General features: G+C 36.1%; 5 protein-coding genes across 6 annotated transcripts; 1 reads left to right on the forward strand and 4 right to left on the reverse strand.

The window, feature by feature from the left end:
• Positions 1-1,591: 1,591 nt before the first annotated feature.
• On the reverse strand, positions 1,592-3,828 carry LOC105226844 (death-associated inhibitor of apoptosis 2). The gene is made up of 4 exons (XM_011205936.3): positions 3,669-3,828; positions 2,995-3,434; positions 2,219-2,928; positions 1,592-2,157 (listed from the first exon to the last, which is right to left on the reverse strand). Exons 1-4 carry the CDS (start codon positions 3,738-3,740, stop codon positions 2,069-2,071), a joined length of 1,311 nt encoding a protein of 436 aa, XP_011204238.2. The 5' UTR covers positions 3,741-3,828; the 3' UTR covers positions 1,592-2,068.
• Positions 3,829-7,163: 3,335 nt separating this feature from the next.
• Positions 7,164-15,717, forward strand: LOC105226841 (larval cuticle protein A3A). The gene is made up of 3 exons (XM_011205932.4): positions 7,164-7,350; positions 13,452-13,589; positions 15,284-15,717. The coding sequence occupies exons 1-3, from the start codon at positions 7,291-7,293 to the stop codon at positions 15,512-15,514; spliced, it is 429 nt and encodes a 142-aa protein (XP_011204234.2). The 5' UTR covers positions 7,164-7,290; the 3' UTR covers positions 15,515-15,717.
• On the reverse strand, positions 7,285-9,863 carry LOC105226840 (uncharacterized). 2 transcript variants are annotated; one of them, XM_049461882.1, is made up of 4 exons: positions 9,727-9,863; positions 9,501-9,566; positions 9,228-9,398; positions 7,285-7,591 (listed from the first exon to the last, which is right to left on the reverse strand). In XM_049461882.1, the coding sequence occupies exons 1-4, from the start codon at positions 9,785-9,787 to the stop codon at positions 7,488-7,490; spliced, it is 402 nt and encodes a 133-aa protein (XP_049317839.1). In that variant the 5' UTR covers positions 9,788-9,863; the 3' UTR covers positions 7,285-7,487. The 2 variants fall into 2 exon arrangements, with proteins under 2 accessions (XP_049317839.1, XP_049317838.1); XM_049461881.1 differs by having other exon boundaries at positions 9,228-9,401.
• On the reverse strand, positions 15,625-20,837 carry LOC105226843 (cyclic nucleotide-gated cation channel beta-3; the record flags this gene model as incomplete). The annotated part of the gene is given in 7 exon segments (XM_011205935.4): positions 15,625-16,954; positions 17,253-17,507; positions 17,582-17,671; positions 17,731-17,815; positions 17,880-18,029; positions 18,452-19,067; positions 19,718-20,837. Coding segments are annotated over 7 exon segments (3,078 nt in total). The 3' UTR covers positions 15,625-16,013.
• A 1,685-nt stretch (positions 20,838-22,522) lies between these two features.
• Positions 22,523-23,537, reverse strand: LOC125780170 (26S proteasome non-ATPase regulatory subunit 7-like; the record flags this gene model as incomplete). The annotated part of the gene is given in 1 exon segment (XM_049461886.1): positions 22,523-23,537. A coding segment is annotated over 1 exon segment (456 nt), but the record flags the coding sequence as incomplete, so codon positions are not given.

Raw genomic sequence — 23,537 nt, forward strand, 5'->3', positions numbered from 1 at the left:
CCCCACAAACGGGGTATGTCTGCTCGTATTTCAAACATTGATTCACGCAGTTATAGTTGGGGTTTTGTAATGCTGCTGTGGAGTTTAAATGTTGCTATGAAGGGCAGTTAGGATTAGGTTTGGAAAAGACAACTTTTGACGTGATAGGACTAAATCAAAAATTCTCATAGAATAAGGATTGAAAGAGCGGATGCAGGGACGGATCCAGAGTACAATTTTAGGGGTGAAACTATATAGTTTTGAACTTGATTTGAGAAATATGTAACTGTAGACTCACTGGAAATAATGTATAACTTTCTACTTTGGCTAACCCCTAGTTACTCCCTACCGTCGATTCGTTCCTGGGCAGAGGCCTGGTGGAGGGTAATGTCGAGCAGGAACGCTTCGTGGTCAGAAAAAATATTTAGCATGTCGTAATCAAATCCGATCAGATGTATATTAACTGCTTCCGTAGCCCTAAGAGGGTGGAAGATTGAGCCATGCGTGGAAGTTGACGCAAGTGAGGAAAGTTCGTTGAGTGCCATTTACTTGGGAGTGGCCAAAAACGATTCTTTTTCATACGGCTCATGTAGCTCACGACTTCCGGTCCTAGACCAAGTATCTTCTGGGTAGCCAATAAACATCCGTTTGAAGTTGAGTTAAAGTGAGACGGCAGCATTCCTCCCTTGTGCGCTAGGCTTGGAACCGGCCACGTTAAAAAACACCCCCAATGAGAAGCTGGCTGTTGCTGCTTCTAGAAAAGAAAAGCAGGCACGGTGCCTGGCCAGTGCTTGGGTGACGCTTGCACCGCGATGTGAAGTGATTTAACAGTCATAATGTAATCTCGCTGGAAGCTGGCTGTTAGCTGCTTCTATAAAAGAAATGCAGGCACGGTGCCTGGTCAGTGCTTGCGTGGCGCTCAAGCCGCGATGTGATGTGATTTAACAGTCATAATGTAATCTCGCGGCAAACTGGCTGTTAGCTGCTTCTATAAAAGAAATGCAGGCACGGTGCCTGGCCAGTGCTTGGGTGACGCTTGCACCGCGGTGTGATGTGATTTAACAGTCATAATGTAATCTCGCGGGAAGCTGGCTGTTAGTTGCTTCTATAAAAGTCATAATGTAAAAGAAAAATTGAAAAATTTAAGGATAATCTTCAAAAATAAATTGAAAAGAAAAAACAGTTCAAAATGAAAAAAAAATTTACAAAATATTCAAAAAAATCAAAGTAAAGTTTAAAAAATAACAAATTTATAAAATTTCCATAATAGAAAAAATGCGAAATGAAAATTAAAAAAAATATTGCCTCATGACCCGTTTTTTCGCAAAGCATTTTTTTAATATAAAATTTTCAAACAAATAACTCCGTCTCATCCAGCTCGGGTACGTCCTTAGTTTATTTACATAGAACTCCCCGCTGAACTCACAACAGCGATGAGTATTCGAGAAAATCGCCTACATTCAGGCGCTCAACATTTCAAATCCAAATGAAATTTAAAGACGGAATTTCATAGATTTTTTCGCGTAGAACCCAGAACTGTGGTAGGTTTTCGTGAAAGTTGCCTACATTCAGGCGCTTAACATTTCAAATCTAATAAATAACACAACAAATCTTTAAATAATTTATTTATTAAATAACCATTTTTATTTTCACATACAATAATACTATCACTAAAGAAAAAACACAATATTTCGATAAATTACATTCGATATTCATGAGAACTGGTATCAATTTGACTTTTTAAAAGTCGAAAAACATAACAGATAAAATACATGATTTCATTTTATTGCAAGGTAGATAGGTTTATCATACAAACAAAATTTTTAGTTTGTCGTTCAATGATAAGTAAAAAGCTACTAGTGTTTAACATTATCTATATATCGATATATATAAAGTATATATATATATTTATGTGTGTATATGTTTGTAAAATCATTATTTATATTTACTTTACCATTCCAAACTAGCATAACATTTATATAGGTGTATGTGTATGTATGTACTAAAGCAAGTTTAATAGCAACTACCGTATAATAAATTAATATAACACATTTTGAGAGGAAATAAATAGTGAAGAATGTTCAGCTATTTACGATAGGTAAGTGCGTACAAAACCTTTAATGTCTGCACGACACATTGGACACTGACCAACGCCGGGTGCGCATTGCACGCATGTAACTGTAAATGAAAAAACAAATTATAACAATTAAATAAACACTGCTAAATGCAGCGTACGCACCTAAATGTCCACACGGCAAAAACACTACACCGACTTCTTCATCCAGACACACTTTACATAACCGCGCATCCTTCAGTTTACGATTTTCTTCTTCCAGTGATAAGGTTCTATTGAGCGTTTGTTCGTTAGCTACTTTGTTTGTGCACGTATCATCGGCCTTATCTGTTTTAGCTGCTAATTCCGTGTTATCACCAGTGTTTTTCATTTGCAAGGCATTGGTTACTGCCGCTGAACAACTCGGTCCATTCCATACACTACCATATACTTGATTTTCAACATTACTTTGTTCCAAAGTTGTCGCACTATTGGTAGCGTTATTATGACTTTCACCACAATTACTACCCACGCCAGCTTCATCTAGCATATTTATTAAACGTGAAACATCGCCAGCCAATGAGGCACTAATACCTTCCGTGCATTGACCATTTGCAATTGGTTCAGCATCGTCAGGATCACCGAATACCGCTTTTATTAAATCTTCTACTGTTTCATATGGACGCCCGCAAGCCAATAATTGCCGCTGTGTAGCATTTCGTATTGAGCCACCATCAATGCCGATTTCGAGCGCCTGCAGTACGGGTGCTGTCATCATGGCTTCATCAATGGAAATTTCGTTGTGTGGTTGATGACCTGATTGTCGCGTCAGATCCTGTACATGCTGTATGTAGTTCGCACCTTTAACGAGACGCACGAATTGGCACTGAGGAAACCTATAATATAATAATACACTCGTCAAGTGTTCCTAGTACATATTTAATTAGTTACTTAGTACTCACCACTTTGCATGCTCGAACCAAGGATCATCTTCGCGTTGCCATGAACGCAAACCTATATTACAGTGAAAACAACGCACTTGATCTTCGACATTTTGATAGTAGAGCCCAGCTTGTGCGAGCGCATCGGGTTTCTGTATATCAGGTATGGGCCAATTGACATATGTGCGTAGTCGTGAATCCAATGAGGAAAATTTTGGCTTTTTCGGTGTAGAAATTTGTTGTATGCCTAAATCACGGAGACCATCGCTCGCCATTTCTATAAGTGGACCTAATTGCACGCGTGGACAGTTGGGAAAGAAACGTTTATGCTCCTCAAATGCATCGTCTTGTTCCTCCCACATAGCTATAATACCCTTGCACCATGCACATTTTACTTGATCCGAACGATTTAAATAGTAGAAACCTGCTTTGGCCAGTGATTGCGGTGAAATATTCGGATTCTAGGTTAGAAGCACAAAAACGTAAATATTAATTCAGTATTTGTTGAAGTTGAAAATATCTACACATTACAACAAACACTGCGCACTTCATTAGAAAAACAAACATACAGAATTGCATATATTTACACCAATGAGTAAACTAAATATAGTACACAAATTTGTATTTCAACACAAATGATACGCTTCTTTATCTATAAATATGTAGGAGGCGCACAACACACGATAGCTACTCACAGGCCAATTTTTAAAAGTAGCCAAACGATTGGCTTCCACCAAATAATCACATTCCTCAACAGATTCTTCCATTTTTAAGTCAAATGATAAATATTTTACTTTTCTACATCCAAAATCAACTTTTCGGAGTAGTGAAGTGGAATTCCTGAGTCGTAATGAGGTACTTCATGCTGTAGCACATAATAACCGAATACTTCTTTTAAAAGAGCTTTCAAAAATATTTTTACACGTTTTTTACTTCAAGTATTACATTACTTTTTTATTATGGATAAGTAGAATTCAATTCGTTAATATAATTCAATAAATTTTGATTAGCATTAGTTGGAGTGTACGGAGCTAAACAAATAATCGGTATAGACAGTAACCGGTTCATTAAAAACACAAAATATTTACACCGAAACAGTGTTGCTTTGCTTTTGCGGAAATATTTCCCGTTTTATTTCAACTTAATTTGTTTAGAAATCTAAAATTGCTCTGTATAATTAAAAGCAATATTATTTGTTTCGAGTTCAAAAGTAATGTATATACATTACATCATATACATATATACATATGGAGTTATATTTCTGTCTAAAAAATCACAACATTTTTAAATTATACTCTAAATAATTATTGCCTCAAATTATTCTCTGGCAACACTATTTCCGTCTGTTCAAATTTCGTAATTTGACCAAAAGACTGTAAGCAGTAAATTAATTTTTTTATATTAATAAATTTGTTTGTTTATAATGAAAGTTATAATTTCAAAATAAGTGCTATGTGAAGAGTAAATTGTGTTTCTGGATTTATACATTTAGTTTGATTTGTATTCTATCTTTTTATCGATAAACGGCTTATGCGGAAGTAGCTGTGTGAATGACGCTCGCCGCTTTACTGGCTCAATACATTTGTTTCAGCTTGATGACGTTAAAGCTTACAAACTACCATCTTAATAATAGCGTGGTATACTGGTACAATATATATAATTAAAGGTAGTCTAAAGAACTTAGCAACTTTTCGGCAATCATAACCTCAACAGTATTGAAACCTTGCATAGTGAGTGCTCTAAATACATATGTAAGTACTTATTTTGCTCTGGAAAGCAGTGGAAGCATTTATCGCTTTTGCATTATATGTATACATAAGTACATACATATATACTAAATTTGGAACTAGAAAGCTGTAAAAACATTTATCACTTCTGCATTCATGCTTCATATGACCTCATAGGACTACCTAAAGGTAAGTACCACTTTTGCTTTATATTAATATATAACAATGCTTGATTTCATATCCTTTACTAATAGATAATGAGCGAGAAAATACAATATTTATCTGCACATAAACATATATAATCGCTTAAGCATTTCCTTGTTCCTGCCCAACTGATTTATGCACATATTTTTTTAAGATTTGTAACCTTACATTTACTTTTCTTCATTTTTTGTAGTAAAAGCAAAAAAACCAGCATCACCTCATACGGTGTTTTAAAGCCGGTAAAACCGGCCATCATTGAGCCATCACTTGTTGAAATTTAATTTATTTATTACTCTTCTTCTTAATACAACTCGAGCGACAGCAAATCAGTAAAATGAAGATGCACAGACTATATGCATATAAGTATGTGTGATTTAAATTAACACGACGACGCACATACTCCTACAAATATGTACATCTGCACAAGCGTACAGGTATAAAAAATCACCTGCAGAGTTGGGTCAACTAAAAACAGGAATGGTTTAGCTGCGTTGATGAAATAGCAAACATGCATACATACATAACCACATATGCGCTTACACATGCACATATGCATGCAACCCGATTAATCTCGACCTTGAGGAAAGTTTATGTCTCTATAAGCACATTTGTATGTCTTCATATGCTAATTTTAAAGCTAACGGGCATTGGCTTGGTATACGAATTTGAAAAATTGCACAACTTTTTCAATATTAATAATGAAAGATATGAATAAAATGAATGAACAAGTGATACATACAAAGACGCCTGCGCGTAAATGACAAAATTTTGCTTTTTTTGTGTACTAATCACTAACACTGACTTACAAAACGCAAATAGACTTAAGCTCGTGTCAAAATTAGGGACAAGTGTTCATGTGATTGTATGTATGCGTGTTTGTTTTTGAAAGCTGAAACAACCAATTTCAAAAGTATTACAAACAAAAGAGTGTACAATCTTCATCACCACTCCCAATGTTGGGTATGTACATACATATATTGCATTGTGCTTCGTGTTTTTTTTAATCCAATTTGACAATTTATACACTTTTTCTAATATAACCTTACAAAAATAGACTTGTGTGTAAATAAAAAAAAACTTAGGACCGTGCCTTAGTAAAGTTTTTGATAGACTTCTTCTTTATAGGCGTGACAAGTCGGCCGCATTTCTCAAAAATATTTCGAGAACGTATATTTTTTAACGCTCCAACAATAACAGGCAAATTATGGCGAAAGCTGATTGAAATTATTTTTAACTTTTTTTAATTTTTAAACAGGCAATAAAAGTTCTTAAAATACTTTCATAATTAGTAAGGTGATTATTTGCATAATTTTACACTTAAATAAGAAATTTTATACTAACTTTCCGCATTTCAGACCGAAAAAATATCTAGCTGCATGAGTTCTAACCTAAAACGTGTTCTTTTACTAACACCAATGGAGAACGTATACAAAATTGTACTTGAAAAAAGAGAAAAAAAACAACAACAAATTAGTTCTAACATTTTGACACTGTCATTAACCGTAAATGTATTTTTTGTGATTTTCGAAAACATTTTGGCGGTGTCGTTAATGTACGGTAAATAATTTCCGTTTTAAAGTGGTCAAAGGCAGAGTTTATTGTGTTGACAATGGAAAATGATTTGTGTTTCGTTCTTAACATCGGCAATTTAACGCTTATAACGGGTATAACTTGAGCAATTAAACTTGTGCATAAAAAGTATGTGCATGTGTGTGCCGTTGCGTAATATTGTTATATACCAGTCAAAGTTTAAAGACAGAAAGGTGCTAAGTAGAAGCAGCAAGAAAAGAGAAAAAATACTCAAAAAGTAGGTTAGTCTGGAAAGACAACACAGGCGCTGAAGAAGAGCTTAATGCGAGCAAACACATACCAACACACGCACACACACAAACATCAGCGACACAAATTGGGCTAAGAAAATACTAGCCTGACGACCGGCAAGCTTGCGCACAGCAGCAATTGGTGACCGCACAGCAACAACAACAACAAGACTTGCAAACGTTGTATTTGTATCCAGATCCCAAAAACCGCTCCACGTCACTTTGGCTACTGGCGACAGCAGCAATCTAGCAATCTGCTATACATAACCACCAAACATTTGGTATGGCCCTTGAATGTGGAGATGCTGAGGTGTGTGCGCCACCTAAATATGTAAACATACCTTGCATATACACTACATACATATATACACATATGTATGCCTGTATATACTAAGGTACGTAAGATGTCATACTTGACTATAAAAGCTTAAGATGACTGCAGGCAGTGGTTAGTCTGTAAACACGCGTCGCAGCCAAACGTACAAATTAATAATAAAAATAAACAATAAGTGCATTTTGTAACAAAAAAGTTTTGTGTGAAAGTAGAAAAACATTCGAAATTCAAAATGTTGAAATTTATTTTGGTTGCCTGTCTCTTAGTACAAATCGCCGTAGCGGCTCCCCTTGTAAGTGTCAATACATATTTATTCAGAAATTCATGCTTGTGTGTATGTATGTATGTACAAAAAATTGCTTGTAAAGAAAAAAATATTGTGTATGGTATGCTAAATTGCTATGTATTCCTTGTGACTCGCTAGGCCGCTTAAGTTCTGACACATTTTTGACGTTTTGTCGAGCGATCCATTTCGCATTTCTCATAGGGGCTGCATTTAGTGTTGCCACAGTAGGCGCCGGAGTTGCCGCTGGCTGCAATTATTAAATAACAATTACTTTTTATGTATGGTATATAGGCGAAAAATTATTTACATATGTACGAAATTGAGCTATCAACAAATCTTTGCTAGAATTTTTTAGTGAAATAAAAAATGTTTCTTAAAAATTAGATTAATAATATTTTTAGCTACTAAAACTTTTTTTTTGTTAAAAAAGATTTTGTTAAAACATAAAAATAATATTCTTTTATAACATTTTTTTAAATTTTTTTCTCAAAAAAATTATTATCGTCATTTTTTTATGACTGTAAAAAGACTGAAAATAAAACTTTTTTGGTAAAAAAATTAAAAATAAGCTTAGATAATTTTTTTTTGGTACTAAACCTTATTTTTGTTAAAAAAAATATATTTTTAGTTAATAATTAAAAATTATATTGGATGTTGATAAGATTTTCCAAGAAAATATATTTAATTAAAAAGTAATATATATGTATGTATATTGATTAGTAAAATTTTTTACAGGTTTTTTAATTACATTAAATATTTTTCTTAAAAAATTGAGAAAGTGTTGTTATTTTTTTTTAATAATGTTTAAACAATGTTTTACAAAAAGTATTTATCTTTGGTTAAAAAAGATATTTTTGTTAAAAATTTTAATTAAAAAGGTTACAAAATACATGTTTTTGATAATGGCACTTATTTTTTGATAAAAAATATTTTTTATTAAAAAAAGTAATACTTTTTGGTAAACAAATTTATTAATGCTGAACAAAAAGTATTTGCTTTTGGTTAAAAAGTGTAATTTTTGGTTATCAAAAGATGTTTTTGTTAAAAAATTAAATTAAATAAGTTATGAAATAATTAATTTTTTTTTGATAATGCATTTCTTGATAAAAAAATATTTCTTATTAAAAATAATATTTTTGGTAAAAAAATTTAAAAATTTTGCAACATTTTTTAATTATATTAAAAAGTTTTTTTTTTAATGTACATATGGCAGTTTTTTTAAACATTTGGAGGTAAAATTTTTTACCAAAGTTATTTATTTTTACAAAAAAAAAAAATTATAGAAAGGAAATAAAATAATATAACCTATTAAAATTAAACATATGTATTTTTGGTTATAAAACTTTTCGGTGAAAATTTTTATTTTAAAACTTAAAATATTAAAATAAAAATAGTTGATAAATAATATATTTTTATAGAAACTAAGTTTTATTACCAAAAAATAATTAAATAATTTTTTTTTATTTAAAGTTATAACAAAGAAAAAAATTTTACATTATTTTAATAAATTAAAATTATTAAATATTTTGCTGGTAATAAAAGTTATTTTTTGGGGGACATTAGCAGTTAAAAAAAATTAAAATTTAGAAAAAAAAATTTAGATAATTTACATCTAAAACTCATGTGGCTCAGTGACTGTTATTTATTTCATTTTTTTCTAAGCTAATTATTATAAATTTAAATTTTTTTTTTATTTCTTTTATTATTATTTTTTTTTATTTAGTCATTTTTTATTTATTTTTTTTAAATAATTTTTTTATTAATCTAGCAACAATAACAAAAATTTCGTGTAACAAAAAAATTTCACCGATTTTCTGCTCATACTAACATTTTGCATTTATATATGTACATACATATGTATGTATAAATCGGCTTGTACTTACAATATTTGTCGCCACCCTTTGAGTTGCCATTGCCCTGGTCCAATTGGTTGCGCTGTATGCACGAGCGCTCGTTGCACAAATTCGGGCAACATTTGCCGCCGATGGCACTACAATCGGTGTCTTGTTTGCACTTCGGTGTGCAGCTCAGCACCTTCGTGGACGAGGGACAACCTACTTCACAAAAATTAACACAAAAACGAAAAAGTGCAGAAAGTTTACTCAATAGCTGCCACTTAAAAAAAGAAGTGCAAACAAAAACAATTTAACACATACTTTGTGCATTGCTCATTACAACCAACGCCAACAACAACAGCAGCAACACTTTGAAAGTTGCACCGCCTGTCAGAAAAACAACAAAAAAAAGGCAATAAAAAGGATGGAAAATTCATATTCACTCATATTTTTATGCAAATTTTTTCAATTAACACTTTGACTGATTTTTTCGCAATCGGAAATCGCAATGTGTACAAATGAATTTCTGTGTGTAATTGTCATTTACCAAAGAGACGGTAATTGCCGTTGTTGGTGTTAAATGCTGACGATCCGTTGTGGCGAAACATGTTCACTTCTGCGCTATTAAATGAAAACTACCTTAAAAGCGACGCGCACACGACGTGTTTATAAGTTTGTTTGTGCTCTGCAAACACTTACGAAGTTGCACGCCTGCCGCCCCCCGCCAGCCCATGGTTTTCGTTTGAAGTTTCTTGCGTTTATTTTGCTTAATAAGAAATTAGTTACAAAGGTACACACATACACACAGATTCATTTACGTGTTTCGAATATTACAAACGTATACACTAGGGTGGGTCAAAAATCTGAATTTTTTTAAATCAAATTACAACCGCTAATATCTTTTAAACGGTTAGGTCTACGAAAAAATTGTTTATCAAAAGCCTTTAAGAACCTATTATTCAGCTTTTGCTGTTAATTTTCATAGTACCACGCGAAAAAATATTCGGAATTTTTTTAGAACCACCCTAGTATAAACTTATGTACGTCCGTGCACGGCGCTTGGAAGCTGATTTACGTTTTGAGCGTCTTTTGCTATTAATTTTCATAGTAAAATTCCGTATTTTTGACCCACCCTAGTATAAAATTATGTATTTACGTTCGTGCACCGATCTTGGAAACTTGTTTTCATTTTGAGCGTCTTTTGCGAAAAAATTATTCGAGACTTTTTTTAGAACCACCCTAGTGTAAATTTCTGTATGTACGTCTGTGCTCCGCTCTTGGAAACTTGTTTACGTTTTGAGGTTGACAACGCATCTTTCGCTATTAATTTGCCGCCAGCAAACTTTTAAGATTACTTGTTTCCAGTTCTTTTTTCGCTTATTTACATACATAAATACAATACATGAATATCTATGTGTATAAGTACATATGTATATAATATATGCATGTATGTATGTATACCCTTCACGCACAGTTGATCGTAGTTACTCAGCGCTCACTAAACTTTACAAAGTCACTTACAGTTTAGCTCAACTCTCTCAAAGAGTTGGATTCCCAACAGCGAGCGTAAAGACTACCGCTGCTCTCTCGCTGTGTGAAAAAAACTCATCTGAGAGGTTTGTCCATAGCCATGTCACATATCAGATCTTGTGGATCTATGAAATACTTTTTAGAGCTATTCTGTTATCTAACTTTGTTTAGTTGGTAAAGCTTTTAACTCTCTTTTATAACAAATCACACATAAATCTTTTTCTCAGCTCTCTCATAGAGTTGGACTTCCAACAGCAAGCGTTGAGCATACTGCTGCTCTTTTGCTGAGCTAAAAAAAACTCGTCTGAGACATTTTCTCCTCCTCCCTTACTCCAACTTTAAACCGTTATTCAGTAAAAGGTGTACTAAAAGTTTTCCTCTTGAACTCTGGAGATCTAATGAGTGACCCATAACAATAGCTGATTCTTTAGTTTTTTTTGCAAAGAAAAGTGAAGTCAGAAATCATGTCGTTGGTATAAAGAAGCCTTCCTTCCATCCTTCCTTCCTTCATTCCGACCATACCTGTTCAAATTTCAGTAATTTGGTACGGAGAAGCCTTCCTTCCTTTCGACCTTTCTTTAGACCGTTCGAACGTTAGAAATAAAATAAAAAGATTGCATAAACACCAACGCTCTAGCCCTCCTGATCCAAACTGAACACAACTCTAAGTCTTTACCAACCTCTTTTCTTTATGGAGAGGGTATATGCTCTGTCATGGAGTCATGTCTATACCTAAGCCACTTTGCGCTAATTTTCATTTATTCCATATTTATTTTTTTGTCAAGGAGATGATAAAAAATTTTTCACGAAAGATACGATGTACTCGAAGTGTTGAAGAGCGGGCTGCGGTCAGAGCTCGGGTTTATTCTGAAGTGAGATATGTATATTCTTATCTCGATGACGCATCGCTTCGTGAGATATATACTTACGTATAATTGTAATTGCAAGAAATTGTTTTGAACTCGAAAGTGGCCTTTCCAAGTAATTGTAACATTACGTGTAAGTTCAATTTGTCCAACGAACCAAATAGCTCGGACAGGCCGAGAGCTCATATTGTACTCTAAATAATAAATGAATACCAGCTATATTCAATCAAAAATTGTTTTTCTGTCTTGTACAAGTGCCCTCACGACTGACATCAGACATTTTTATTGGACATTTTCTCTTCGAAGTCATTGTTAAATGTCGATGTGGGGCCGTCCCGAGTTGCTCTAGCTCTATTGTCGTTTTGTGTTTTTCCTAACTTAAAGAGATTCTGGCTAAAAAAGCTTTATTGGATCCTGAGTAAATTATTAAATTGAGAACTTTCCAAGAAATCCGAAGACAAGTTATCTATATTGTGTAGAGTTTCGACCTTCTGAGTGACATCATATGCCACATTTATATGTATGTATATATTAACGAGCATATACATACATACATACATAGTAATGCATCACGTTTTTAACGTTGAAGGGGCACATGCACGTAACAAATTAAACAAGAAATCGCAGTTGGATATTAATAAAAAGTACTCGTATCTACATACGTATGTACATACATACATGCATGCATACATACATAGAGGCACATAAAAATATGCAAATGGCTGAGTAATTACACATTTTGAAATGCACATCAGCTTACCGATACTTTTGTAAGTCAAGTGCTTACTAATGCATGTGGTATCGATTTCGGGATCCCGAAATTTCGGGATTTTCACTCGAGATTGCCTTGACACAGTATTTTCGGTTTTTATATATTTTAACGTAGTCCCGAAAAATTCCGTGATCGATTTTCGGGATCCCGAAAATTTCGGGATTCACAAATTGTTATCTACACCTATCTTATCTACACATTTAAGTATACGTGCAATTGCTTACTAATGCATTCAGTATCTATTTTCGGGATCCCGAAATTTTGAGATTTTTCATTGTGAGTCCAAAACGCAACATTTTCAGGTTTTTTTTTATTTTAACATACATAGTCCCGAAAAATTCGGTAATCGTTTTCCGGGATCCCGAAAATTTCAGGAGTCACAAATTGTCAGCAAACTCGAAATAAACAAGTCTGCTAAAATACTTAATGTACTACCGAAAATTTCCGTAATTGTTTTTCGGGATACCGAAAATTTCGGGATTCACAAATTGTCAGAAAACACAAAATAAACACGTTTGTTAAAAAACTAAACGTATATAGACAGCTACCAGCATACATAACTAATTGGCTGTATCAATTATTTGCAGGGCACTAAAGCCTCGCACGAACATCTTAAGGCTATCGACAGCGCTTCGTGCTAAAACTGGTTAAACAAATATATTTTTTTAATATTTTTACAAGTACACACGTAGGCATACAAACATACATAATAAAAAATATGAGCACGTTCAAGTAATTTTGTAAGATAAACAGTTGCCACACCAGCAACAGCATCTCCGAGTTTGTGCAACTCATGCTTAATAACAGGTTCAATATTTACATTTCTTTGAGTTTAACCGGCTTCACTCACTTTTATTTACATTTTTGTTGTCGATAATCGTTTTTTACTTGTCTCATTGGTTTTATGTCACAAGGTCGTATGCGAAAGCACCGCTTTTGTGACCGAGTGAATGTGCCACTGCAATGAAAGCACTTATGTATAAGCATATATACATACATACTACTGTACATGCATACATACATACATACATGAAGTTTTAGTTTTGTAATAAAAAGTTGTTTATCTTTCCGTACATGCAATAATTTTTTGCTTTGACTATGCAGGACCAAGCGGAAGCTGAGGAGAAGGCCGAATTGGAGCGTATCCAAAATGAGAGCGCACAGTACTCTTATGGCTCAAATATCGAGGACAACATAAACGACGGCGCCATTCAACGCGAAGAGACGCGTGATGGTACAAAGGTAAGAAATTGTAATAATAATAGTTCCGACTTAAAAGGCTTTTATTTCCGTATAATGATGAGATTAGTTTGTAGAATGGAGAGACAATGATAAAGAAATTGATTGAGGTTAATTCATCTTTAGAAGAAGTAACATTAAAGAGTCAAGGAATAAGTCTGGGTTGTATTCTGATTTATTGAAACCGGAATGAAAATGTGAAAGGCAGTTGAAGATCAGCGGGTTATTGATTGAAATGAGAAAAGAAATGAGTTTATGAGCTCTTAGAGCTCTTAGGGAAAAGGAGAAAGGAAGTTCGCCAAGAAGTTTTATAAAATACAGAAGGAAGCGTCGGACACCCTAGATTATGTTATGTTAGATTAGTTTGCCGATCTAGAGAGATCGCACATATGTAGTCCTTTGTGAAACCATAGACAATATGAACTCCTGTCTTCGAACTTATGAGTTAGAAAAAGCTTAGCAGCCAATAGAAATTTCTGACAGGCGTTTAATTTCCATTTCCGCTAGTTCGGTAGGATATCTGAAGGTATGCGCTCACAAGTTTTTAAGTCTTGACTTCCCAATCGTAGGAGAGTCAAGAAGGACGTGTTGAGTTGTTTCCACCACATCTTCTTCTGTAGATGGCGTCTGGTAAGATTCCCAACCTTACCGTATGGACGCCAATAGGGCAATGGCATGTTGAGGGCCCCACAACTTGGGAGAGATTAGCCTTACTAAGAGCAAAGAGATCACAAGATCTCTTGCGATCGCTCTTGGGTCAAAAGGGCTTTGCGACAGCACATGTAACGATGGTGACTAGCGCTAGATAAGCCCAGCTATTTAGTAGTAGAACACAAGAGGATACGGAAGCACCGATTTGGTATCCATTCTACCAATAGCGGTTCTAGAGCGCGTTTCCTTGCTAGCTCGAAGCTACTAGTAGCGAGGTTAGGCATTCCTTGACCAACCCTGAACGCAATGTTAATGAGTTCAAGGCTAGTATCGCCGCTCTGGTATCTGAGCGGATGGTCACCTGTCTAAAGGAAGCCGCTCTCCGGAGAAGTAAATCTTCTGATACTTTAAGGGCTGCAGCCTGGGCTTGGGAGACACAGCAGCAGTCAGAATGTCTGAAGCTGGAGTTGATAGAAAGCTCCTGACAGTAAAGTATTTCGTCACCTGAAATGCAAAATAACGTATCATCAAAAAATCCGAAATTGAGTGTCTTATTGATTACACTTCACTACTTCAAATTACACACATAATATTACATATGTTCAACATTTTCAGGTTCTGCGGTCAGATATAAACCAGTTTTAACCAATATTAAAATTTTGTTTCACTCATGTTCCATTTTATTTCGCGTTTCATTCATGCCACTGTAAATTTCTGAAAATGTTGTTACGTTATTTTGCATTTCAGGTGACGATATACACATATATATATCTATATCAGATAGACGAGCTGACTGTAGACCCGTCTGTATATAAGCGAACTAGTCGGACACATAATTTCAGAATATTTTGTTCAGATCGAAAGACTATAGCATTAGGCTGCCCTACAAACTGATCGATCGAAATAATGCTAATGATCTTCATATACTCTTTTGTTATAAGAGTAGCAACTATGCAGGGTATACGTATTACAGTTGCGATACAAACGAAATTAAATTGTTTTCTTATTGAAACTGGTTAACAAACTATTTTTCTTCATACTTTCAGGTTAAGGGCATGTACTCGTACCGCGATGGTTATGTCATGCGTACCGTGTACTATGAAGCCGATGAAAATGGTTACCGTGTGGTCAAGGAGGATACCCAAGAGATCGGCGATGGACCACAGTTCGATGAGAATGGCGAAGCCACCGTCGAGGGTTCCTTAATACCCAAATACTCCATTCGTTTGGACAAAAGCGACAACGAGAAGCACTACAAGGATTCGCGAACCAATTAAATCGACTGCTTAGCATTTAATGCGCACGCTTTATAAGCATTTGAGTTAAGAAAACAGACTGAAACAAAAATTATGCTAACATTGCTTTGCTTGTTACATAAAACAACGTGTTTTTTTCATTTTTTTTTTTTATTAAATACAACTTGAATTTAATGTGATTTCGTCACAGTGAAGTTACAAATAAAAACAAAAAGAAAATTTTACACACACAAATCTTTGATTGAAGCGCACATTTGTTGTAGTGGCATGTATGTTTCAGTACATTAACGGTTTAGAACCGGTTCAATGTCACATTGCAGACATAAGTGGGTTGTTAAGCACCGCAATTTCAGCACATCAATTGTCACAATAATAAAATTTCACAATTTATTGCATTCTTGTTCGTTTTTAACAAGTTTTTTGTTTTTTTTTTTTGTTGTAAGATTTTTTCATGGTTAATTCATGCATATTTATAAAGCTCGTCGCATACATAATTGATACACGTCACTAGATGGCACGCTTAAACGGTTCCTTTGCTACGCAGTGGCTGCGGCTCATCGCGACTCGGCTGCTGTGGCAGCTCCATTAAACTATTATTGGATTTCGATATGATTAATGCTTTTTGTGAATCAGTTAAGTTGATAAAGCTATGCTTGGTTTTAAGCTCATCTTGTATGGACGACAACAAATCGGGCGAGTTGGCACGCCTACCGGCCGTCGCAGCTGCTATTGCGCCCAACAAACCCGTACGCTGCTCATTTGCGGGTGCCACATTCTCTTCGTCCTCGATGCTGGCCAGCGCATTGGGTCTGCTCTTCTTGCGCATTCGCTTGGAGCCGCGCGTGATCAGCATGACGGCAGGCGACTCATAAGGCAATGCCTGTATGACAGTCTTCAAGAGTTTGGGTGGCGTTTCCGGTGTTTTCGGGTTACTAATCACCACATCGGCTTTCAGTGCGCTTTTGGCACGTTCCTCCTCACGTTCGCGTGCCGCATTCTTACGCATTAGCGCGCGTGCACGTTTCTTCAGCATCGCTTGTGCATTGGGATAGTAGGCGATCACTTCGTTCAGATCGGATTTGGAGAGTACGAAAAGATTGGCATAACCTTTGGAGCGTACATCGGCTGTGCGTCGATCGGCGCCATTTATACCCAATAAGCTGATTTCGCCGAAGACTGAACCCTCGGAGAGTGTGGCCAAGACAATGTCACTATTTGGACCGCCCATCACTTGCACTTGTCCGAGTTTGATAATGTACATTTCGCGTCCCACTTCGCCTTTGCGGCACACATAATCGCCGGGCAGAAAGGTTACGGCGCGCAATTTCAAGACCAAATCACGTAGCAGTGCCTCCTCGCAGTCGGCAAAAAGTTGTACTTTCGAGAGTGTCTGTATGTGCACGGCGATAGCGATGTCCGTCTTCAAATTGATCGGTAATGAGTCCAAAATGTTGGCTTCATCTACGGAGAGAGCAAGAGAGTTTTGATTATTGTGAAAGTTTGTGCCATGTAAGCTTTTGTTGAGCTCCTTTAAGCTTAGCTTTTAGTAAGCTTTTAGTGAAATTTGTTTGGGATATTGTGGAAGCTTTTTTATTTTAAGCTTTTGTTGAACTTTTGTATTCTAAACTTTCATAAAAGTGAATTTATTTACGCCAGTGTGGAAGCTTAAGATGATTTTTTTAAACTAAACTTCTAGTAAGCTTTTAGTGAATTTTGCATAGGCTGGTGTCGAAGCTTTTTTGTGCTTTTAGTTACTTACCTAAAGTACGTTGTTGCTCCCACGTAAACTTAAACCACATTTTTACACGTCCCTGCACCTCACTCGGCAAATTCAGACGTCGCATATACTCCAAGGTCTCATCTTCCAATTGTCGATATTCATTTTTATTGCGCGTCGCTGTGGATATTATATCGCGTATCTGACCGATCAGCAATGCAAATACAAAGACGCCCATCAGCCATGCGGCGGTCATAAAAACAAATTCGCCTTCCCGTTCGGGTTTTGGATTTTTACCTAGAGACGAAGGAGGTATATGTAGAGGTAGAGAGTGTGGATAGTTTTAAAATATGGGGAGTTCAAAAGCTTACCTATAGATGTCGCTGTTTTGGTCGCGAAGGCAAAGCAACGAACATAGGGATGTCCTTTGCCACTGAAAACCCAACGATTCACGCCTAAGCCTGTAGATAGCAAGTAGTATATGGTATGAAAAGATCTAGGTGAGTTAGGATTATGTTACCTTGATAGTCACTGTAGGCATAGTATGCGCAAGCCGTTAAGTGGATCATATACAACATATAGGTTAGTGTCTTAGCTACGCGTACCTAAGAAAAAGAGGAGAAGACATTATAATTCTGGTATATAAAATGAAAATGAAAAATCACTTACGAAATGTGGGGAAGATATAACACGGTCCAACAACTTGAAAACCTCCCAGAAGCTTTGTATTTTAAATAGGCGTGGGAAGCGCAGATAAACAGCGCCAGTGCCATATTTTAAATAGAAAAGCTCCAGCGGAAGTAGGGCGAGCAAGTCCAACTGAAAGTTGAAAATATAAATTTAGAAAAATTTACAATTTTATTGGGATTTATTATATAAAGCGGTTGAGAATTGCTGACAAAAATACGAAAGTTCAATGAAGAATGGATGGAACAAAAAATATTCTGGACGTATATCCTAGTTTTAGGCGCAGAGTTAGGCTAGCAGGCCAGTCCAAAAGAGGATTAACATGGACAGCTGAGAATGTCGGATATAAAAGAGCCGATCCAAAGGAGCATACCACGTGGACAGCTGAGAATGTCGGATAGGCGCCAAGTTGGGTTAGTAGGCCGATCCAAAAGAGCATTCCACTTGAACAGCTAACAGCATCGGCCGCTCAAAAAGAGCATTCCACTTGGACAACTGAGAACGCCGGATTTAGAAGCCTAAAAGAGGACAAATATACACGAATTAAAACTCACCTTAAATTGCAGTTTCCTCATGTAATTCTTGCGCGTCAAATTCTTATTCTTCACCCAAAATCCTTCGAATAGATACATGATACGATGCTTGAAGAATATCACATCCAACAGATAAATAATGTCTGCACAAAAATCACAAATCAACCACGTGTTCGTATTCTCCGGTGTTTGAAATGGAAATGTGGAACGTAAGGGTATAACCCAAGCATTATAGAGGAACGATATTGAAACAACACACAACCACGATATGTAGATTTTACCCTGCGGATCAAGTGTCTTCTCCTCATTATTACTGCCGCACAGACTCGAGCAGATCCAGACATTCGAACGCGATGTGTCGGCTTCGAAGAGACGTCCACGATTCAATGACTTGGCGGCGTCTTTCAGTTTGGTTTTGAAGGGCGAATTCTCGCGTGTTGTACTTAGCGATTTCAAACCGGCTGGGAGTGAGCGTACAGGGGAAGCTGAACCACCGGTGCTGCTGCTGGTGCTGGCATCGGCGCTGTTGCTGCTCGACGGTGTGGGTGGCAACTCAATGTGTGACTTTACTTTATTGGCGCGTGCGGTAAAGCGACGTACCAGATGGCGCACCTGATCACGCACGTCCTCGTTGAGACTGCGAAGAGGGGAGTGAAAATTATTAAATGGAATGTTTTAAAGGAAGTGTTGGAGCAGAAAAGAAATATTTATATCACTAATTCAGTTCACAAAAATGTTTCTTTCAGTTCTTGAAAGATTTTATTGGGAAGCAATTAGCGTTGGGTTTTTCTGATTCGTGAAGATCCAAGAAGTTTTAAGCTCATCTTTTATATTTTGGGCTGCAGATTAGGGGCATCAGTTCTAAGAAAACTTCTCATTACTCAGAGTTGTCTGCGGGTATCATATCGGGTTCAGTGAGGAAAGGTCTGAAAGACCTTAAAGACTATAAATTGCCAAAGACGACACTTTGAGATTTCTGAAAGAGACCATAAGTACTATCTTAAATAACCGACACAAAGTCCGATTGGTTCGTACTTGAACATAAGAACCGTTTGGCTAGGACGGATTATGTTACTTCACAGATTTTCGAAATCCGAACGGTGCTACGTTCTCCGATTCATTCGTACTTGAACTAAAGACCCGACTGGCTCCGGACGGTGTACGCTAACCGCATGCGTATTTGTGTTTGTACCAAATAGAAGTTTAAACCAACGAGTTCAAGGGAACAATAAACCAGCAATGTCCCTCACTAATAGGGTTGGTTGCTCAATTCAACAGTCCGCTTACCTCGTCGCGCTAAAACGCCTATCAGTAGCGGTTTCCGTCTCCGGTTCCACCGCAGCGAAATCACTTTTCACCAACTCCGGACCGAAGTTCTGCTCATCATTCAATATATCCGGCAGTTCGTCATAACAAATTTGCACATTCTGCTCATCATCATCGACCAACGCCTGCGACTGGGACGTTGTATTCTCTGTCATTGAGGAGCCCACACTTGGACCACGTCGATGACTGCTGCTGTCAGGCATATTGACGTTATTGTTGCCGCCGCTAGCGCAACCATTCAAACCACAAACAACAACATCATTATCATTCTCATCGGGCACTGCACCAGGCAACGAAACCACCGCTTCGCAAGCCTGCTCCGACGCCTGACCAACAGTAGCCACATCCGTTTCGACTGTGGTCGGTGTTGTTGGCGTCGTCGTTGTTGACGACTGTGGCGTCAGCGTCTTTGTGCCATCCAATACACGTCGCACGCTCTCCGGACTCACTAGCGGTTTTTCATGCACATACTTCAAAATGTCTTTGACCAAAGCGTGCGTACTCTGTACATTGGAACCATGCGGATCGGCCTCTAAACAACCGATACGTCCATTACGAAAGTAAAGCTTCGAATTTGTCAGACGTGGACTGCGCATCTTCTGGCGTTGCCGCTTGAAGGAGTGCACTTTGAAAGTGACCGGCGATGATTTCTGCGTGCTACTATGCGTCTGGCGTTCGGTGGGACTCGGTGTTTTATTCTCCTTATTCGGCAGCGCTTTGCTGCGACGTCGCTTCAGCGGCGGCTCGGCTTTATTGGCACTACGCACAGCTATTTCTGTGGCGGTAATGACATTTTCAATCTCTTTGATATCCTTGGAGATCTCCTCGAGACTGCGTCGCATAGTCGCCTCCTGCTGGCTGGGTGAGTGATAGCGTGTGCTATTCCATTTTGTATTGTTCATTGTTGCAGTTGTTATTTTTTTGTTATTGTTGTTGTTTTTAGTGTAAGCTGTTTATTTGTGCTCATGTCATGCGGCTGACATATGCTGGGTTGGGTAGTGGTGGCGTTTTCGTTGACGTTGGCGCTAGAAAGGTCACTGCTTGCACGGTAAAGTTGACACGGTGACGTTATACTGTTATAGTTCACTCGGTTTTCACATAAAATGTTTATCATGCCACAACATTGCTGCCCAGTGCCTTAAGGCATTTTTACGATTTTTATTTAAAATTATTTTTGTTAAAATTTTTCTGAATTTTTTTTGTAATTTTTTTCCAATTTTTTTTACAATTTCAAAATATGTTTTTTTACTTTAATTTTTTTCCAATTTTTGTTTATTATTTAAATTTAATTTCAAATATATGTAGTTCAAGCATTAGCACATTATTTTTCATGGAAAAAAATTTAACTGCGTAAAGCCGAATGCCAATTCGTGGCTGTCAAGGTGTTTGGCTTGGACATAGCCAAATGTATTGAATTAATTTTTGAACTGCACACGAAGCGTTATAAATCGAAACTAAACGCCGAGCACACACTGGAAACAAAGGCAAAACGCTGAATAAAATTATTATTAATAGTTTATTTTTATTTTTTGTTTTTTTTTTTTCGTATTTTCCTTTTAATTGGCATATGTTTTACGACGCATGCAGGCGATTTGTGTGTTTCGCATGCCAAATATGCAATCAATCGATCGCTGCCCGATAGTAGTAAATTTTTTGTCGCTATATGTACTCACACATCCATACATACATACATATATACATAAAAATATATTTAATATTGTAATTTTGTGCGCTAGACTTGGCTGACTAATTGCTTTTCACTGTTATTTGTGCACTTAGCACAAGTGGATGTGCTTTTCGGCGTGTGTGTGTGTATGTCTCATATGTTAATTACACTTAAATATATAAATATATTGCCATAGATTAGAACCAGTGTCCTTTAAGCAAAATTAATTACTGGTGGGCTAATTTTTTGTTGTTGTTTTAATATTAAAAAGCTTAAAGCCGCTTGCACAGCACTACATTTTTATAATATAATATTAAAATGTAAACTTTATTAGAATTGTATTATTATTTATTTACTATATATTCCGTAATAAGTCACTTTTTCACTTGCAAGCACGTTTGACTCTACATGTTTGCCCATTAACTTTTATTTCGCCAACTAACTAAAACGCATGCGCAGTTTTGCCACCCACTCCACCCACAAAAATGAAACAGCTGTGCGAACTACAGGTGATTTGACAAGTTTCTTTGAACTCGAAACACACGAATTTGTTGTTGTTGTTAAAAAATAAAAACAAATCCTTACGTTGAATAATTTTGAGGCACGCTGATTGATAACACGGGTCAATTCACGCTATAGTACATTATACGATGCGACCATAGCACCGACTGTGGTGAATTTCGCGTGGTTTATGCGTTCGTGTATGTGTGAACAAAATTATTGGTTTTTGTAAATCGAGCGTTAACATTTTAATGCTGGCGAATATATTTACATACAAACACTAATTTGACAACTGACACGTATACAAACAAAAAAACTAAAATTTTACATAACACGTATACAAACAAACAAAAATAATAAAATTTTACATAACATACACAGTATCCGCCGGAAGGAAACTGACATACACATACGTATTTACATACACACACAAGCACTAATACAGTACTGCACATACATACATACCTACACACATTAAGCCTACTACAAGCGAAGCTTAAGAAAACACTTCACATCATAACTATAAATAGCCGAAATACTTACTTCAATAATTAGCCAAATAATTTCAAACCTGAAAACACCATGCAACCACACACAAATTATTAACAAATATTTTTCGTTTTTTACAAAACATTTCTTATATTGTACTATTGTTGTTTATGCACATAAATTTGTATGTAGTTATTATAAACATTAGCGTTAATCGAAAAAATCTTAAGTTGCAAGCGCAGAAGAAACACATTACTCGTTAATTAGTTGAGTGCAGTTTAATGAAATGAACCGTTAGAGTAATTAAAGTTGTATATTTTATACTGACCACACATACTGCATTCGTTTTGGTTATATTTATATTTATAAATTTTTGTTTTATTTTTTATTTTCATTATATTGTATATGTAAAGTACTTGCGTAACATTTACGAAACTTAAAATGTACATGAAGAAGTGTATGCATAAATGTTCGAATTAATTATTATTATTTTTTAATTTAACTTTTATGTTTTCGGCTGCTGCTCTTAACTTCAACATATAAATTCTTTGCAAACGTTTTTAGTTTTGCAACTACTTCCCTACGCTGTAGGTTCAACATTTATGCTCTCTAGTGGTTTTTCTTATTTTTCTTCTTCTTACGGTGTGGTTTCTTCCTGTTCTTTCGTTCCTATTTCTTGCCACCCTTACCACTGTCTTCTGTGCTTTTAGCAGATTTATCATCGGCTTTTTTGTCCTTTTCCTTTACATCTTTACCATCCTTCTCCTTATCTTTATCCTTATTCTTCTCTTTCTCCTTTTCCGCTTCCTTGTCGGCCTTTTTACCTTCCTCCGCATCACGATTCGTCAATTTGTTATTAATGAGATTGTGCAATGCAATGATGGAGCGCACCATAGACGCCAAATAGACGACCAGCATTTGATCGTTCGTTTTAACGTACATAGTTTCGGTAAATTGTTCACTCGTTATGTCGGGTAATAAGTTGAAGATATCCTGCAGCTGGTATACAATTTGATGATTGATGGGCATTTTGCCATCACCAACACGTTGCAAATAATTTTTGATGTCATGCAATTGTGCATTTAAGCCTTTCAAGCCCATTAATTGGTTGGTAATTTTTTGTGA

Source organism: Bactrocera dorsalis, unplaced genomic scaffold (assembly GCF_023373825.1).
Source record: "Bactrocera dorsalis isolate Fly_Bdor unplaced genomic scaffold, ASM2337382v1 BdCtg153, whole genome shotgun sequence".
Taxonomy (NCBI): Eukaryota; Metazoa; Arthropoda; class Insecta; order Diptera; family Tephritidae; genus Bactrocera; species Bactrocera dorsalis.